This window comes from Camelus dromedarius, chromosome 3, assembly GCF_036321535.1.
Source record: "Camelus dromedarius isolate mCamDro1 chromosome 3, mCamDro1.pat, whole genome shotgun sequence".
NCBI lineage: Eukaryota > Metazoa > Chordata > Mammalia > Artiodactyla > Camelidae > Camelus > Camelus dromedarius.
The window spans coordinates 38,621,126-38,641,718 of record NC_087438.1 but is presented as its reverse complement, the minus strand read 5'-3'; the positions used below and the strand labels follow the sequence as shown (position 1 = coordinate 38,641,718).

Below are 20,593 nucleotides of genomic sequence, written 5' to 3'. Positions count from 1 at the left end.
CTCTCAAAAGTACGTGAAAGCATGAGGAGGGGAATAAGATGGCCTTGGCAGAGACTTCAGATATATGAGAACCCACAGAACATATGTATTGTGTTTACGTTTTTGGACTCACCGGACATGAGGACAAAGTTTTCCAAAGTATGCTTTGAGACATGATAGTTGTTGTATGAAAAAAAAGAGCATTTCAAGATCAGATATGTTTAAATAATACTTGTTAAATGATATTCGACAGGTTCCTTTGCTGTAGAGCTGCTAGTTTTTGAAAAGTTCCTGTCCATTAAAACCACTGCAGAGAGGCTACATTTACAACGTTTCCCAACCTTGTTTGCCCACATAATTCTCTAAGTAAGGAGAATCTTAAAGAATTATGTTCACTTAACATTCTTTGGGAAATGTTGGAATGATATCACCTCCCAGGAACCCCATAGGAATTGGCGCTCTGTCATTAACCGGTATGTTTTGTACATATTTGTAAATCCATAGTGACTGTATGATTTGGTTTCATCTTGTGAAAGCTATTCTAGATCTTAGATTCTTCACTCATGTTCAGCCCAGAACTGGTTAATGACTGAAAGTTGATGGTGATGATAAGAAAATAGTAAATGGTGTAAGATTGAGAACCTGTGAGAGTAGAAGTAACCCCTTATGTATGAAATACCTTACTGAGGTTTAATTTATTTAAACAACCTTGTAAGTTAGGTCAGAATAATAGTAACTATGGATAAGTCAAACATAGCCCTTGGTGCTTTACATGCATTTTCACATGCATTTCTCATAAAAATTAATTTCTAACTTATACGATGGGCTTAGCTATTTAAATGACTAATTTAAGATAACACAATGACTGGAACAATGGCAAAGCTAGCATTCAAATTCTGGATGACTCAAAAATCCATACTCTTCCTGACCTATTGCTACTTCTTCCCATGAGGAATTCTGTAGGTTGTGAATTCTTGCATGCATGTGTAAGAACTTTCTTGTCCAAATCTAAATCTCCCTAGATACTCTTGTACAACTAGAAAACTAATTTCTTTTTCTTAAACTTGTGTAAGGAGCCAACACATATACAAATAGATCAGCCAAGTATATTTGATATAATGTGTCAGGCGCTGAAACTTGCTCTATAATGTATACACATTTAACAAACACAGGTTTACCAGTAGGCTGACATCGCCTCTCACTCATGTGTTCTACCTATAGCACAAGTAATGAGTATTAAAGTTGAACATAAGAAATTACCTTCTCAGACCCTATTCACAGCCTGTTTGAAAGAGCCTGGTCATTCTTTGGACACCTTTTGTACACTTTTTTTTTTAAGCTCAGACTTCAGTTCCTTTAAATGGGATGAGTATCTCTTTGGCAATACTTCTCTTTAGGTATCCACAGTGAAGGGAAGGAAGGAAATGGAGAAGGCAGCAAAGGTACCCATTCAGAGTAAAAAATTCTGGAGCAGTGTTGATTAAAACGATTATTTTCTCTTCTCCATTCAGGAAGGAATTCTCAACCTGGAGTCCTTGGTGACTTTAGGGAGGTCAGAGACAGAACAGTGAGCAATGAAACAAGTACAGTTTATGGTAAAAAGAAATACATGATATAATGTGACAGGGAATTATAAAGATTGAGAAAGGACTCTTAAGACAGAAAAGTCATCTTCTAAGGAAAATCTAAATAAAAGTCTGGAATTTAAAATTCTAAATTACTTTCTAAAAAAGTAAAACCCACAGAGGCTGCACATGTGTGGGGTCTCGGGAAACAGATAGGGGTGGGATGGATGGTGGAGATGAAGTAGTGAAAACAGAGAACAATCTTATGGGGAGGCAATAGACAATATTTAAGTGTATTATATTGTGAGGGAAATATGGACTTAAATATGGCTGTTAATAAATAACATGAGCACCGCAGGTAGGCTAAACTTAGAGCAGCAAGAGTAGGCAGGAGATCCAGCTTTCTCCCAGTTTTAATTTGCATGGGGAATGTATTCTCTTGATCTTGGTAAGATGGCACATGGCCTTTTGTTCATTCACTTGTTCCACCCAAACTTCATATCTGTGTATTGATGGAATCTTTCACAATTTTGCCCAATTTTATAAAGATCATTCTCAGTATTTATTATAATACCTACTGTTTAAGTATAACATTAATATTTCTTTTCAGGAAGAGAACCACGGTGTGTTAACCAGTCCAAAATTCTGGCAGTGTTCATTCCTAATACTCTTTCAAAACAGACCACAGAGTTTGAAAGCAAGAGATCAAGCATAAGAGACAGCTAGATGGAGATGGATATATCTAGAGAGGCACCCTCAGGACAGTATGACTGCTTACATCTTTCTTGGAAAAAAATATTCTTATTTGTTTAAAAGCATGCATGCTTATTGGTTATTCACTCACAAATGTTTGTTGAGTGCTTGTAAATGTCAGGAGTTGTCCTAGACACTTGAAGAAAACCCTAGAAACACATATAAAAGTGAGATAAACACAGTCATAGAGACAGAAGCCAGCAAATTGTATCCAGGCCAGAGGGCAGCCGTAGATGGGATGGTGAATAAAAGGGAGCCAGAATGGTATTGAAAAGCCCATTGAAAGAAGACCTTCTGTGAACTCAAGAAGCATGGCATTCACAGAATAAGCAGAAGGGAGTTTGTGTGGCTGGATTTTGAGTGAGGCACTGACATACTGAAAATAGAGTTTAAGAAAGACTATTCTGACTTTATAAATAGGATTGTGGTGAGAAAACCTGAACCCAAGGAGATCCAGTAGTAGGCTGTTACAGGAATCTAGAAATATATGGATGAGGATTTGACTAAAGGTGGCAGTTATAGAAATTAAGAATAAACTGGTAAATCAATTGGCAAAGTATTAGATGCGGACATGGTTGGGGTAGGGGTAGAGGGTGTAAATATACAGCAGGAAAAGCACAACTTTCTATGTATCAATACCTTTCTTTCTCAAAATATCTTAATTTCAAGTATAAGACATCCAAACCTGTTACACAGTTGAGCTAAACTCACAGAGTTCTAGAATCATGCTTTTGGGTGGGATCTTTGAAGACATCTGGTCAAGTCTGGAATTCCTGCTATAGTAATACCTGACCCCACCCAGGCTAATCAATCATGAGCAACCTCAAACCAACACCCTACTCAGATAATAGTGTCAGACGTTGGGGAATAAATACATGTCAGCACTGGATAGGCAGCAGAGATCACCTGATCAAACTCCTTACTTTCTACAAGGAACGGACAAAGATAAAGATCCAAAGGCTGTCAAGCCTGAGGATTGATTGTGTGTGGATGGAAGCACAGACATCCTCCTACAAGCCTGCTCCCCACGGGAATCAAAATGATTCCTAAGGTTGTAACAGGAGTATGAAAATAACACACTTAGTTTGACTTTTTTTTTTCAGCCTTTTTTGCAAAATGTGTATTGTTGCTTTATTGAAACAACTTCCCAGAGAGAAGCTTCCTTCTGAGCATACTCTGAGCACTCTCTGTAGTCTTTTCTGTTGAAATAGAAATGGGGAATAAAAATCATCTTAACCCAAACTGGCAGGTATACATGGTCCATTTTGAATATCAATGGCTATGCCTCGATACCCTCCTTTGAAATTCTCCTTTCTCTTTGCTACTGAGAGGCTCTCGCCCTCCATTTCTGGTGGCTTCTCCTCCCACTTTAGGCCTCCTACCTGGTCCTGCCTTTCTGCAATCTTCCTTTCATACTGTTCCCAGAGTAATCTTTCTGAAAAGCAAATCTGACCATGTGACTTCCTCGCTTATAGCTTTAATGGTTCCTCCAGAAAAAAAAGCGTAAACTCTTGGAATAGTATACTAACTCCTCCATGACGACTTCTCCACCTCTGTCTTTGTCCATTGCCTGACAAGCTTTGCATCCTCATCTCCTTATAGCCACCTGAATGGCCTGTGTTCTCCAACTGGCAGTGGCATGTGCTTTTCTCGATCTCAGATGTCACCTTCCATCCCTCACCTGGTTAATGCTTCAGCCCATCCTTGAGGACTCGGGGCTGGCATTCCCTCTTTCAGAAGCTTTCCCAGATCTCTCCTGGGCTGAGAGAGGTGGCACCTTCCCTGTCCCCCATCTCTGCCTTGTGCTGACATTGGACTTGTACCTACTGCCTGGTTTCAGTGGAAACTTACATACGCTCCTCTAATTGCCTTCCTCATTGGACTATGAACTTCTTGAAACCCAAAGTTATTCCCTAACATTTGGTGTACTCAGCAGTGGCACATCACAAGTGTTCAAGATATGTTGATTCAAATGAAAAGGAAATTATTATAATCAGTAGGATGTTAACTCCATGAGACTAGGCAGAAACTTTTAACTACCTTTTTCATTGCTAAATCTCCATCATTTAGTACAATGCCTGGAAAAAATCTATTAGACGAGCAAGGCAGGGTTATTTAACTCACAGTCTCCCACTTAAACTAAAATAACCTACAAGGTCCAAGAAAGATTAGGTGATCTTCCAGGGGTTATGGCTTATATGTAGTGAGTTGGAGATTGGAGCCACCTCCTACTCTTCCAGTTTCCATCAAGGAGTAATATCACTTATAGTCGCACACATGTCACATAGTGTCCCCAATCCAGATGTCTGATTAAACTCGGCTCAAACTCCATTTCCTTGGACAGAAATCCTGCTGTTACACTGAGTTCCAAACCTTCCTCCTTTTTCTCTGCCTCTTGTCTCCAGTTTCAGCTCAGGCTAACATTTCAGTTTGAACCAATCTGGCCTCTAGGCTCAGTCCCCTTGCTGGATTAAGACAAAACAAAACAGTCTCTTTATCTCAGTGTTATGCACCTTCAGTAACGTTATTAAAGACTGGGGAGTTTATAGAGTGAACTTACCCTGTAGACCAAGCTGACTCCTTTCTTTTACACACAAACAAACAAACACACATACACACATATTCCCACTGGGGCAACAAGCATATTCTTTCCCTTTCCTATGGGGAAGAGACCACAGATTAATTTTTTCCAAACCAGGGCTCCTTAAAGCCTCACTTTCTGTAATAAGTAGCCTTGTCAAGTGCTTTCTTGCACTCTCCCTGAAAGAAATTCTGGTAAATGCAGAAATTATGATGAATACAATATGATAAAAATTTCAGAAGATTGTAGTTTTTAAGAGCAAGAAATATATTCCCTTAAAAGTCAAATGGGCAGGCATTCCTTCTATTCATGCCTGACATACCGTGAAAACATATGCTTATGTCAAATTTTAATAGAGATTGCCTTAGATAAGAATAATCATCATAGAAGCAAATATTCTATAAATTATTCATTTGATTCTACCAACAATATGGCTGAAGATAATGGTCTCGCTGACTACAGCCTTGCCTCCCTCCACCCCATTTCTGGCAGAGCCCTAGAATTTTCCATCAGACTCCATGTCACACAGTACTCTGAATCACTCAGTGACTTCACTCCTCTCGAAGGTTCAGTCCAAAGCCCCTACCTGCACATGCCTGACAAGACTTCCATGGCCAGTATCTACGGATTTCTCCAGCCTCTTTCCGCCTGAGCAAGGCCCTGCTCGTGGAACTTCCTTTCTCTACGTACATGTACACATGCATCTTTTGAACTCAGGCCTATGTGCTTATTCCTGTTGTTTTCCTATAAAAGTTCTTCCCGTCCTCTTCACTTACCTCCTGTTTCATCCTTTAGGATTCAGCCTTCTCCCACTCTACCACTGATTTGCCTTCTGTTATTCTCCCAAAGCCTATATGCTCCCTTTTTTCAGAATGCCTTTTACAGTCTAGTATGCTGAGAACCATCACCATTACTGGACTCTAGGCTTTCCTTGGATAAGGGACACATTCTTTTATGCATCTGGTTTTTGCAGACTCTCATAAAATGCATGACACATATTTGATGCTAAATAAATGTTTGTTGAATAACTGATGCTATTAGAAGTCAAGGAAACCCAATTTTGCATTTATTTCATTAAAAAAATTTTTTTTACTAGAGCCTTAGGCAGCCCCAGGAAAAAAAAATCATAGATAGTGGGAAGATAAAAAAAATTCACAGAATTATGTATACCTTCCCTTTGGAGGTTTTCTGAAGTACTAAGTGAGATTTTATATATTTCTTAAGATTTCAAAACAAGAACTTGATGCCAGAAATACACTTGGAAATGAGAGCAGCTTGCCACTGGCAAGCTCTGCTTAAACCTGTTACACGTACACACTGAAAGGGAATCCAACTCCTTCATGTATTTCCCATCAGATAAAATGCATACGGGGGGAGAAAAGTTAGCAAAAGTGAGAGCTAAACTGCACATATCTTTTACTGGAGCAAATTCAGGGAGTGAGTAGCTTGAAGCAATACATGGTGAAATGGAAATTATTTTTCCCCAATTCTGCCAACTTTGGACAGTATCAACTCCATCCTTAGGAACACAGAGGGAATTTCCGTGGGAATTAGGCCAGGAGAAACTAGAATTGCTTAGGAAGATATACATTGAAGTATTTGCTCTTAGGAGCTGCTGGCTGAAGGTTTGGGAGTTTTGTTTTTTCATTTTGTTTAAGAAAAATCTGAATCAGCCATTACAGTTTGTATTTATGTTTCAATTAAGTGCAAGCAAATGGTGTCCAAAGCAAGTGATATTTTTTGGACTTGTTCCCTTCATTTACACCAATAGGCCCGTCTGGGAGTTATGATAAATTTATACAGACCTTTAATCAGTTGAGTGTTGGCAAAGAAACTGACATGCCCCCAGTCACACATCGTGTAGAATAGTTCCTTTTACCTCAGTGGTCAGCATCACTGACAGCTGTGGGTGAGAGTGAGCGGCTGAACATTTCACAAGAAGACGACCTCAACCTCTAGCTGACCGCTGTGGCTCTGGGCGATTACTTTGTTCCTCTTTGAAAGGGCGCTGCTGCCTCAGCGTCCCCTCCTGGAGCCCCTGGCACCGTGTCAGGCCGTGTGTCAGGGGAGCCCTTGATCGCATCATGATGACGGAAGCCAAATGCTGGCCCACAAGCATTGAGGACTGTTTGTTCAGAGAAGATCCTGAGCAGAAACACGGGTGTCACGTAGTTCCAGGAGGCCTTGGAGGCGCCCGACGCTGCCGGAGGAGGGGACTTGCAAAGGCTCCTTAGCCCTCCCCCATCTTTTATGGAATCGGGCCAACAGTGGTCGCCTCGGCAGCTTTTCCCCGCAGTTCCTTGACTTAACAAGATCTTGGATGGCGCAGTAGAAGAGTTTTCATATATTTAAGTCGTGCCACTGTGACTGCTACTCTCTAGGGAGAAGAGTCTTTTATTAATGAATGCAGTATGTGTCCTGGGTAAAACCCCAAATTAAACTAGCTCACTGTTTTTGTCCTGAGAGCTGTCGGTGACATTTAGGTGTGCTGTTTGGTGCGGTGACTCAGTTTCCTGAAGGATAGCTGAAAACTCCACGTTGAGGTTTTTTTAGCAGGGATGAAAAGGTCAGTTACTTGATGTCTTAGAATATTCGGGGTTAAAATTCCTAAAAGTTAAGCTTTAATACTGATCCTGAAAAGCTGTGGCTAGCCTTATTGCCTATAAACTGAAGAATTTGGAAAAAGTAGGATTCTGAGCTCTATGCTAATAGCAACAGTAATTCTTTATTTGAGCAACAGTTTTATAGAACAAACTGTTCTTTGCTTTGTTGTCAGTAATTATTTTCTTACTTATTGGTATGTAGATGTGCTCTCGTCATTTTTTTTTCTTTTCTCATTCTCCAGATTTATACAGTGCATGCATGCATGCAGAAGTAGTTAGAACTTAAAATACATATAAGAGACCACATTATTATTGTACTCAAGTGCTGATTGTCAAAATGGCTAATCTATGATTTGGACATAAAGTAGATCTTCTGAAATAAGTTGTCCCTCTTGTTGCTGTACTGCCTTCGTAAGAGCAAGCCCTCTTTTTAAGTGCATAATGTCTTGAAGCCCTGAAAGTTTACTGAGGTACTTCTCCTCTATTACAATTAAATAAATAAACACTGAAGTCTAATATGCAGTGCTACATTCTGCTAGGTCCAAGGCCTGTGTTTCTGAAAAGCTTTGAGAAGTGGGGGGGGGGGGGGGGAGAGGTTCCCCTGGGACTCAAACTTTGGAAGAGTTGGAAAGCAGGTGAGAGGAATATGGAATGCCAAGTCTATGAGGTGTGGAGAGGGGATTTCCAGCTTCTGGATATAACCAAGGACTAGAAAGATGGCAGGGAACAAATCCTAGACACAATGGCTATGCATCTTTAACCCACTGTATGTGCTGACGTGGATGGCTCAGATCACCTAAAATAAGTTAATTTCTTCTTAAAATTCCTACATCCTTATTTTATACCATAGAGGGAAGGAATAAACCAAAACCAAACCATCCATTACACGTACTAGCATCACAACTAGGTAATGCTACAGTTGCATATGGAAGGTATTAAGTAAAATGAAAATGTGCTATGGTCATAGGCTTAATTATTATTTGTGATTTTTAGGGTATGGGATTACAGGGAACTTTCTACATTACATCTTTGTGCAGTGATTCAAATTTTATAATAAGCATGTTATATTTTTATATTCTTATAATCAAAGAAAGGCTCTACAGGTGAAATATTTTATACTTAAGATTTAAAATTATCTCTAAGACTGTTCCTTTTGTTGGGGGAAAAGTTCCAATCTTATACTTTAATTCACCTGGCAAGGTTTAGGCAGTTGTTTGTTCACCTAAAGTATATATTTACAAAGATTGGTGCAGGGAAAAAAAAATGGAATAAAAGGCAATTTTTAACCTGGTTCTCAAACTGAATAGCAAACAGTTCAAGAATCCTTGATAACAATGAGCCACATACCCCATGTAACAAATACTTTGAAAGCTATTCTCACTTCTACAAATTTTATATAAAAACCTATCTGAAAAATCCCAGGAGCTTGAGATTCAGTCCATGAATTTTTTTGTTGTTGTTGTGCTACAGATCATTTATGGGGTCTAAATTTTAAGGGCAGAATTTTTTCTCCTCCAATAACCTGTAGATTGGAAGACAAAGAAAAAGGATCTCACCAACTTCATGTCAGCTTTTCAATGTATTCTTTCTAAATGACAATAATGAAGTTTTCTAAGATGGACTTCTGGGAGTTTGGAATTTTCCCCTCACTTATAGTCTGGCTTATCTGCATGCTAATATAGTGAAGTTCTTCGCAATTGATCCCTCGCTGTAGAGTTCCCCCAGGGTCAGCTTTTGTAAACAGAACCTGCTTTCATAGGATGCCTTTGGATGTGGTCTTTTCCTACCTCATGTTTGTAGTTTATTCGGTACATGGTGGGTAGAAACAGTTTTCCAGATTTTTCCCCTTGGCATCACAACACCATCCTGGTCCCTGATTTGTAAGTCCACAGGTGGAAGAGGCACGGGTGCAGGACAAGTGTAAATTGCCCATATCATGTTCTGCATTCACAAATGCTGTTCCTTTAAGATAACTCAGACCATTCTGAATGTGAAAATACAGCGTATTGCCTAATCTGTAAATTCTCAAGCGTTCCGACCCACAACATTGTATGTTTTTGTTTGCTTGTTTGTGTCCACCCCAAAATGTAGACGTCTGGTACTTAGCAGGGGATGTGCTGGATACTGAGAGTCTGGGTCTTAATAGAAATACTTTGATGCCCACAACCACCCTGTCCTCTTGAAGTAGGTAAATTCTAAATCTTCAGAAACGAAGCCTGAGAAACCTTAAAACCCAAACCCATAGAAATGGTTGCGCTGGTCCTAAATAACCTGCTTGTACCGCCCGTCGGACTTGTGGGCAAAAGCTCGCAGGATGCACAGGGTGGTGGAAACCCAGAGGTTCGGGCCGTCGGGGCCACCGGGTGGGGCTCGGCTACGCGGCGCGCGCGCGGGGTCCTCGCGGGGCAGGTGCGCAGTCGCGTGCGCGCGCGCCATGTCCCCCCGGAGCCCCCGAGGCGGGCGCGACCCCGGGCGGCGGGCGAGCTGGCGACGGGCGCTCCACGCCGGGTTTTCCGCCACTCCCCTCGCACCGGCAGCCCCGCGGACCCACAGGCTCGCGCCCGCGCCTCCCCGGTTGGGCTTCCGAGCTAGCGGCGCGTGGTGATGCGGCGGCGAAGCGGCCGGGCGGCGAGGGGCGCGGGCGGACTGTGGCCCCGGGCGATCTCGGCGTGAGGGAGCCGAGGAGGGGCGCGAGGGGGAGTGTTCCCGGAAAGCCGCGGCGATGGAGCCGCGCTGCGCCCGCCGCCGGAGGAGTTGAGAAAGAAAACAGGAAACGTGGTGGCCGCGCACCCGGCAGCGGCTGATTCATTTGCTTTGAGTGAAGGCTTGGAAGGAGGGGCGGGCGCCGGGCCGCGGCTCGGGGCCGGGCGCTACGCGGATCGCTCGGTGGACCAGACGCTCCCTCCGCGGGGCGGGCTCCCGGGCGCGCGCGCCACCCCCTTCGCCATCCTCTAGCACCGAGACTTCTCAAAGTCGCATCGTGGAGGTTTTTGGTCCGTGCAAAAGTTGGCTTGCCGCACTTGGCGCGCCCTCCCTGGACGCCGAGCCGAGACGCCAAGCTGGAGAGAGCGTGCTTGCTCGAGGCCGGCTGCCCCGCTAGCAGAGCCCCGGCCCCCCTCGCGGTGCCCGGCTCGGCAATATGAAGGAGCTGCCCTCATGTGTGGGCACCGGGCATCCGAGCATGGCGGGGTACGGCAGGATGGCCCCCTTTGAACTCGCTGGTGGCCCCGTGAAGCGCTTGAGAACTGAGTCCCCCTTTCCCTATCTCTTCGCAGAGGAGGCCTACCAGAAACTGGCCAGCGAGACCCTGGAGGAGCTGGACTGGTGTCTGGACCAGCTAGAGACCCTGCAGACCAGGCACTCCGTCAGTGAGATGGCCTCCAACAAGGTAAGCCCGGCTCCGCACTCACCCAGGCCCCTAGGCTGCTGATTCCCACGCTGGTGAAGCCACTGGCCCCTGTGGCCCCGGGAAATCCATATAGAGGTTTGTCTCACTGACTGCATTTTGGCTGCCTTGGAGGAACTGATGCTGTGCCTTGCCGCTCTCTCGCATTCACTCCAGAGAAATTCAACATTTTGCAAAAGCAACTTTGACATACTTTTGACTGCAGTACCCCCAGAATACAGTGTTTTTTTGTTTTCTGTTTCTTTTTTTGGAGAGGGTACTTCTAAGTGACACTTTGCCCTTGCAGCAGAAACCTTGTCCCGTCTACTGGCAATCTATGTTTAAGGGTATTCTTGGGATTCCCAGTTAGAAGTAAGAGTTGCTAGAGGTCAGTGCAATGGATGGCACCACCTACAGAAGTCAAACTCGGAAGACTTCACTGAACTTGGGACCTTAACCTACATTTACCTAGGTGTCAGGGAACCCTGTAAGAACTGAGCCTTTCTGTTTTCACTTGGCTGTATGTGTCCACAGGGGACGTCAGAGTTAAGGTTCATGATCATTGCCTTTGTTTCCGTGAATCTTGGAACGAAAGTCCAGTTTTCTGAGATTATTAAGTTACAGTGATGATTCAATGGGGCATTTGTGCCAGATATGCCAAAGTGCTGGTCTTGGTGGATAATGGAGTTTTGGGGGCTGAGAAGTAACCTTCAACCTGACACAGCCTTAAGACAAGGTAGAGTGTTGGCAGTTTTGCTGTATTTTTTGGAATTCCTGTTTTGTTTTGTTTTGTTTTGTTTTGTTTTGTTTTGTTTTGTTAAGAAATCTTTCATTATGTAAGGAAATCATTGGGATTCTGCATGTTTTTAATGACTGTTTGGCTCAGGGGGCTAGGAAAGGAGGCACAGGCATTTTGGAAGCAGATGGCTGAGGGATTCAGCCGGCAGGGACTGGTAACTTTATGTGGCAATTCGTAACCGTTGCCCCTTAAAGATATTTTAACATTTTTGGCCACCTATTGACAAGGTCAGGTAGGTTATACAATTTTACTTTTTATCTATGTGCACATATTTTTCGAAGAGCAATGCTTTTTAAAATTTTTATTATTTATTTATTTATTTATTGGCTTACTATAGTTTTTATCCCACCTGTTTTTTTTTTTTTCTCATGCAGTTTAAAATAATGTAGTATCTTGACCACTGGATTGTCTTATCTATTGACAACGCTTGTATAGTTAGCATGGTTTTTAAGTGAAAAGTTATCTTCAAATAAACAAAATCAAAAGGACTCCCCAGTCACCAGTTAGTGCAGGCACTGACCTCCCCATAAGCACACTGACTTACCCGTGTGCACACTGATGATCAAATCTGTAATTTTTTTTTTTTTTTTTTTTTTTGTCATTTGAACTTCATTCCTAAATTTGGTGTGGCTCCTCTTTAGAATGACTGGTTATTGCTCTCTTTCTCCTGGGCCTGGCATTAGGTGCCATTGTTCTCATATGGCTAACAAATTCTTAGATCCTTGATTCGTTTTATAACTTACAGATTATTCTTTCATAATTTGGTTCATAAGAGCAGTAGACATATGTAAAGTATCTCCAGTGTCCTCCACACAGACTGGGACCGGACTGCACTGGGCCTGAGTTCTTACTCTCTTGTCTAGTTAATTCTGTGTCATAAAAGGAAGAACCTGAAGGCACCTAAAGATGTGCAAGCATTTGCTTGTGTTTTTAAGATGATTTGGCAGTACTTTTCCAGCAGTGAACCTGAGCAGCTGCAATTACTTTCCCCCCAAATCCGTAGTCTTAATGATGAGAAATTAACATGAAATCTAATCATGTCTTGTGAATGGCTTCAGCTGTCAAGTAATTACTTACACTTTAAGATGGACAAAATAAAACTTTAGGTCAGAATGATGTCTTTCCTTTACAGGCACCAAATAAGACAGGGATTTTTTTTTTTTAATCTCCATTGTGAAGACCCCCAAATTAGACCTTGAGTTAATTTGCAGGTTTAGTGTTGGGGGTGGGTTTATTTGGTTGAAGTGAAACTGAGGTTAAGTGAGAAAAGACTTTTCACAATGTAGTCATTCTAGCTGTGTTTATGCCTTGTGGTTGAAAGATTATTGACATGACACTTATTTTTAACATTTAAAAAAATTCAATTCAGCTGAAGCCGTTGATTAAACTTTTCAGGTCTGAGCTATTCATTTCTTTTTGTTTTAACCCATTCATTTCTGAATGAGTGCTAAGCCCCTGTGACTTTTTATAGATGAAAAAGGATTAGCATACAAGGAAAAAGAGCTCCTGGTAAAGGTTGTAAAGTTACCCTTTAGCCTGATAACAAGGGCACAAATAAGTCACATCCACAGGAGCTGTAAACTGAGTTGGAGCAGCTGATCTAAAGGTCCCCAGGAGTGATGCCGGACCTAAGTCTTAACTGGAAATGTGACAGCGTGCATCACACGTCCACTCGGTTGTCCAATATCTCTTGAGTGTGAATGAGTAAGTCTGTAACACTGCTTTTGGTTATTAGTTTTATTACCTTCCTTTTTTTTTTTTTTTTTTTTTTTTACATATACTTGTTTGAACCAACCAGTGTTAGCCTTTGAAAAGTCGTGACATTTGTCTTTGTTTTCTTCTCTTGAGGCTTTAAAAAATTACTCCAATAGATTAAAATAACAGAATAAAATAGTAGTAAGAGATCAGGATTTCTAAGTGATTATGTAGAGAAAATATTTATTATGGAGATGGGTTTGGGTGTTAGGAAGAAGGAAATTGATGCCTCCAACGCATTTAACAAATTGGGTTAATGGATTCATGTTTTAAAAATCTTAATAAAAGTAAGCAAAATTATTAGCAGTTTTTAAACAATGCTTTGGAAGCAACTAGCTGTGTTTCCTGATTGGTATTGTAATGAGCAAATGGTTATTGATGGTATTGAAACAGGAAAATTACTGGATTCTTGGCCAATGCCAGCACTGGCCGTGATGCACACAGGATGCTTGTACCAAGTAGAGTAAGAGACTCCAGATGGCATTTAATTTGAGTGGTTAAATCTATAGCATTTACCCTCATAAGCACATTCATCTTCCAGAGATTTGTGCAGATTTCCTTTGGAACCTCATTGGTAGGGTTAAGAGAGGTTTTGGTGAGATCTCAGAGCTTTGGAGGCAGGCAGGCAGACCTGAAAATTGAATCTTGGTTTTGTTCCTTACTAGCCAAGTTACGTTAGAGAGATGACAAACTTTTTTAGCTTCAGTTTCCTTAGCATAAGATGAGCATTTGGATATCTATTTTGAAAGGTCAATGTAAGAGTTCGAAAGAACATGTGTAAAACAGCTAGCTAATAAATAACACGCACTATACCTTTTGTTATTGGTATTATTATTGGAGACTTAGGTTAAACTTGATCGGTTACCTACTTGGCTAAAATCCTTTTTTTTTTTTAACCATTCAGTTGTAAGTTATGCTTGACATTTTAAGTTTCATGGATTTTTATAATACAGTTCTTAAGAACTGTCTTTGGTGCACATTTCCATATTATAAAAAATATTTAAATACTATTTATCCTTTTTTACTATAATATAGACATAAACATTTTGAAGTTCTAATAAGAAGCTTAATCTTTTCTTAAATTTCAGTTACAGTATTCCAAACAGAAGAGCTAAGTACTTTTTCTGTTTTAGTCTAAAACTGAAAACACAGCACTTACTAATTTTTAGAAAATATTAAACATAACATAGGATTGGTAGGTACATGTCCATCCTTTTGTACAGATTTCACAAAGCTAAAATGATTCTGTAGACTGTTTTTAATGCAGCATGGTCTCACGTGCTCTTGGTTACCTTTCTCACGTAGAAAGCAAATTGAGGTTGTGAGGAGGGAAGGCCAGGAGTCTAAGCCTCAGGACTCCCAAGGGTCATACCGTGGAACCCTGTAACTTTATCCTCTTATGACCCTAACAATGCACATTTTACCAGACCGTCAGTGTAAGTGCAGTGCTGTTTGAAAGAGAAACAAAATCATTGAATTTACCCCCAAAGTATACCATTCTAAAAATGCTGTTTCTCCTTTCTGAATATGGGGCAGTTCTGACACCTGGCGTTGTTGGAACCTTCCGTGCTCCAAGCTGAAAGTCTGTCTAGAAGTTAGGATTCAAGCGCTCTTGTAAGAGACTTGAAGGTTTTTCTTTAGTTCATTCCAGACATACATAGACCTGCTCTGCAAGTGTGGATGTGACTTCTCTATGGAATTTTGTTGTTGGTTTGGTTTTTAACAAACGCCTCCATCATGTTCTGTCGCCTGTAAATTAAAGTACTTTTCTGGGATGCTTTTTCTTCGCGTTTTGATATTTGCTCCCTCTGCTGCTTTTTAGTAGTCAGTGCATATGTAGCATGCACTGGAGCTCTCTGTGACTGCTGGTACATTTTCTTCTAAGCAAGCGTGGTGCTGGAGGAATGTAGAATGTTCAGAAGAGGGGGCTACATCTTAAGATTTTCCAGCATTTCACAAGTACGAGATAGCTCAGAACAGAAGTGAGTGTTTAATTTTGCTGAGAAGGAAGCTGAAATTGTTGGAGAAAGCATTTTAATTTTATGAAGAGCAAATCGCAAATAGCAGTCATTTTCTTTAAAATAGTAAAACTTATTGTCGTAAGAGAATTGTTAAAAGTTTATCAGCGTACCTAAAGGAAAACTCTAAATTGTAGAAGAAAGTATCTTTTGATACTATAGAAACTCAGCTTATCGATGTTGAGTTTGCTATCTGGTTTTTCATCTACTGTATAAAAGTAGACTTGGTGAAGATTTATGTAGGATTTATATACAGGGCCTTAAAGTTACTATGAAGGGTTGGGAATGCTTGTTTTTATGATCAGTGTTAGAAAAAAAATACCTTCTTTGCCTTTATTGTAAGTAATAACAGAAACAGGGGAGCACTTTTAACAGGTATTTTTATGTTTCATAGAATAGTAAAGCTCTTGACTTTAACTTAATAAGATAGTAAGGAGTAAGACAAATCTTAATTTATCCCTGTTGTTATCAGCTCTGCTCCTTATCAGTATTTAGTGGCAGTAAACGTAAACGTTCTTAACAGTTAATTATCAAAAACTTCTAATTTCAGTGATTCAGTAAGTTAGAAAAATTACGTGAAATTGCCTTCAGTGATTACATTTTGAATTAATTACAGGATAGTGGTGACTTTTGTCTCAGTGTTATAAAGTATGTCCTTTGGTTTTTTTGTTTGTTTTTAATTTAAAAACAAAAGGCTTGGTCAAGATAAAATAGTGCTTTTCCCAATGTATGAATAGATTAAGCACATTTTTTTCCCCAAATAGCAAGGATGATAAATAATGATTTTGTTCAATTTGAGAAGATTCCTATGATAGTTAGAGATTGTAGCTGTTCCTTCATAATTATGGCAGAGATGGAATGCTGATCATGTCATGATTTTCAGTTGATCCAGAAAATCTGATTTTCTCTTTTGGAAAGAGACCAGTCTTTTAAAGCTGTGAATAGCTGGGGTTTGTTTTGCGACAGCACAGCTCTGCCAGGGGGCAGTGCTGCATGTACCTGGCTACTTGCGATGGTTTAATTGGCACTAGTAATCTGAGATCTTTCTAAGTAACAGAGAGATGAGTAGCCCTTTATTTTGATAGTCACATTAGTTTTAAAAGCCGTTTTAAGAAGTCGTTCACTTTCATTCACTCTAACAGGGATTGGGATAGGTAGGGAGTGGTGAGCCATCTTATTTGCTTAAACAGCAAACAATGTGGCTTTTGTTCATTGGGAAATTAGTTCAGTTGGATTACCAATGGCAGTGATAATAACTTTATTATCCTTTGCACTTAAGGAATGCTTTATCTTCTTCTAAGACTTTTTTTTATTTAATTGAAGTACCATCAATTACAGTGTGTCAGTTTCTCCTGTACGGCCCAATGTCCCAGTCATACATATACGTATATATATTCATTTTCATAGAAAATGCTTTATCTTTTGTTATCATCATTTAGTATTCTGGGCTTTTTGTTGTTGTTTTGCAGTAGTGTGTGTGTGTGATGAGGATGAAGGGTACTTTTTCTCCTGAAATGCTTAGGGTGGCCCCGTAGAGTAGAAAGAACAAAGATATTTTTTATCAGGCAGAGTTGGTTTCAAATTCTAGCCCTGCTGCTTCCTACCTGATATTGTGGGCAACATACCTGACTTCTCTGACCCTCAATTCTTCACTTCTAAATGGAGATAATAAAAGGGGAAGATAAAATTGAAAGGTTGTTAAGAGCATTAGATTTAATGTATAGAAAGCTCATTTTGGTATGTATCATGTACTGGGTGCTCAATAAATTACCTGTAGTTTATCCTATCCCTGGAATATATTGAAAAGAAAGATTAAGAAAAACCATGTGTCATATATTCCTTGCAATGTAAGAACATAATATTTCTTGGAAGAAAGATGTCATCTCTATCCTATAATAAATAACAGTCTACGTTAGTGTTGCTCACACTTCCTGTGTACACGGATAATTACTGTAGATTAAATGTTTTTATTTAAAGCATCAATTTTTGAAGGTAAATGTCCACCTGAATGCCTCATCTTGAACGAGGAATTACATGAAATCATGGATTTGATGTTCTAGTTATAATTTTTCTAATATCCATTGAAATTAACCTGTAACAAAATGAACATATTCACACACACCACCTGAAAACATTTTGCTTACCATGCGCAGACACAGGGCATGCTTTTGTTTATACTCGTCTAAATTGTCAGTAAGAACCATTTGGGGATTCATTTTTGGTTAGAAAGACATGTTTGTTTTAAACAACCTATGGTTTTTCTTCTCTGCCGTTAATGGGATCTCCACACTAGGGGAGAAAATACAGATTTGTCAGAAGTCTCCCTTTCATTAGGCATTCACTTCTCAGTCAGACTGATCTGCGGGTTTAGAGCGTTCTCCGGTAGCCAGACGACCTGGGTCAGATTCACTCTCTGCCTTTAAACTGAATTTAAATTGGACAGTTTACCTTCTTTGTTTCAGTTTCCTCATCTGTTAAATAGTTGCTGTGGTGATTTGATGAATGGGAAGATGGGGATTGTCTAGACAGACAAGGAACGTAGCAGGTGCTCAGTAACGTTCAGTCCTTTACACTCATCTATAAAGGAATATCTTCTTTCTTTTCTTATTTTGTGGTGTGAGGGTTGCCATCCTGTTACCTGTGTTTCCTGTGAGCTTTTAAGAGAATGGCGGCTTAATGATGTTGATACAGGCCAAAAAGGACTAGTGGAATGTTTCGTTTGCTCTTCTCCCCATCTATGACTCTTCATGGAGTTTACCTTTTGTTTCTTTGTGTAATTTGATAGTATAGCCTATCCAACTGGCTTGAGATTTTATCAGAATATCTAAAACTCTCCAAGCTGTTTTGAACAGAAATCCCTAAAGCAGTGGAGGGTAGTACAGCCAGCTTTTTTCATTAATGAATGTACCCTATTTTTCCTCTGAATGAGACTGAAAGTAACCCAGCCAGGCACAGAATCTCTTATTAATACTTAATGTTACGAAAAGTGCATTCAAGACATAGCCACCCAGTGCACGTCTCAACAACTTAACCATCTAGTATCTGCACAAACATTTCCTGCTCTGTCAGCTGAAGCAATGATAGCCCAGTAGCTCTGAACACATCTGGCACCCTTATCTTGGTTTCTAATACCATTCTCCAATAAAAGGAACCAGAACTCCTTAGCTAAATAGCTGATTCAAGCACTGGGGCAGGACATGAAGGCTGAAATATGTTGTAGAGCCAGAAAATAAGGAAATGCTCAGACATTGATAAGAACATATCCAAGGGACCCACGAGCAAACTCAAAGGGCTCCTAGTTCCCAGCTGGAACTATTTGGTCAAGAAAATAAACTAGTAATGGAATATAACCCAAGGTATAAAATAAATATCCATGAATTCATACTTATATGAATAATTTAATGATTAAATTAAATGGAGGAGAATGTATAAATCTCTCATGCAGATGAATTCCAAATAAGTTTTGTAGATATTCTGCTCTCAAAAAAAAGAAGGCATAACTTCACACCCCTTAAGTGTGGGCTGTGCATATTGACTTCCTTCCAAAAAGCATAATGTGAAAAGGAGGGGAAAGAGCACCTATACTGTGGACAGAAGAGAACACTAGGTGAAAACCAGTCAATCTGATTAAAGTGTGGACTTTAGTTAGTAATAATGTATCCATACTGGTTCAATAATTGGGACAAATGTGCCCTATGAAAGGAAGATATTAATAAGAGGGGAAACTGGGTATGGGGCATATGGGAACTCTCTGTACCTATCTTCACAATTGTTCTATAAAACTAAAACTTTTCTAAAATAGAAAGTCTATTAAACAAATCTTAACCATCCTTTAGAGTCTATCTGGAATGCTACCTCCTCTGTGAAGCCTTTTCTGTCCTGTCTCCTCCCATATCTCCCATCCCACGGGTGCGGTGTCTTTCTCCTTTGACGTTCCCCAGGACATTCATTGTAGTTCTCTTAACTCTTCATACCGTATTTGTTTCTTTGATTTATCCCTTTCATGTTGTACATTAGGTCGTTAGTCTTACTCATTTTCCAGCCCTACCACGTGGGACACAAGGCCTTGTTGAGTAGGGGCCCGGTAAACATTGGATAAATTGTATGAGAGGTATTGTGATGGTGATTCTTGAAGTGCACCAATAAATGGTTCTGGTCTCAGTGCTGTAGGAGTCATTACTGATCAATCTCAGGGACTAGGGTTAATTTTACGCTTCTAAGCCATAAAGGCCTAGAAGATAAAAACTCTTTCTTGACGGTTAATAGTTTCAGTGTTACTGTTTGTCAGACCCTTCACAAGGGAGAGTTACTGAGCATTTGGTCAAAGAATTGAAGAAACTTATCCTAATTTTTCTGTTTTAATTATAACTTGAGTGTAATTAGTATAAATTAATAAAATGAAAGTATACTCTGGTCCTGCCTACCACTTAGCGCTTTGGTAGTTTTGGTAGTATTTCGCATGATCGGTATTTCAAAGCATCATTACTAGTGTTGGCCATTATTCATCTCAGACCCGAGCCTTATGAGTTAGAACTAAAAGAGGCAGAAGTGATCACTCATCTGACTCATCTAATCTGAGTTGGAAAAAAAGAGTCCCCAAGCTTTTCCAGGTCCACCGAGGTAGCTAGAAAGCTCATGGCTTCTCAGGTAGTTCACTTTCTAGAGGGTCTCTCTGCATCATTTGGGGTTTTGTATGTAACCTTTATCTCAACATGTTTACAGAAATTGCTGGAGATGCAGCTTTTTTCTCCATTTGAGTGTGTTAATGAAATACAAGCCATGTTTCTGGTAAACATACAGATTCAGTAACTGTTCAAGTACATAACCAGTGAGTTCTTTACCCAGCCACCAGAAGGATGGATGAGCTCTCCTACGTAGCTTCTGGCCCAAACCCAGTGAGTGTCAGCATATCGTTTTATAGTTGGTCACATAAATTAGTACCTTATGTATGGTGTTGATTAATGTAAATGCCATTTTTCACCTTGGATTGGTAGACTTAGAGTCTGTACATGACAGTTGATATCTTGCAAGAAAGTGGTTTTTCTGTTATTGACAAGTATCCTGATACATTTCCCACTTAAAAATCTCAGTCCTGCTTGTAGACACTCATCAGATGTTTCAACATAGTTTATGCTGAGTTTAGCTTCATCTCATT

At 40.3% G+C, this 20,593-nt stretch overlaps 1 protein-coding gene across 7 annotated transcripts in view; it reads left to right on the top strand.

The window, feature by feature from the left end:
* Positions 1 to 20,593, top strand: part of PDE4D (phosphodiesterase 4D) — a 1,287,753-nt gene that overhangs the window by 1,226,172 nt on the left and 40,988 nt on the right. For 6 of the 7 annotated variants that reach the window (XM_010974890.3, XM_031445608.2, XM_031445617.2 and 3 more), the window contains one exon: positions 10,757 to 10,869. In XM_010974890.3, coding sequence (XP_010973192.2) covers positions 10,757 to 10,869 — 113 coding nt within the window. Of the gene's footprint in view, positions 1 to 10,093; positions 10,671 to 10,756; positions 10,870 to 20,593 lie in introns of those variants that run through there. The other variant, XM_031445628.2, reaches the window with a different exon arrangement.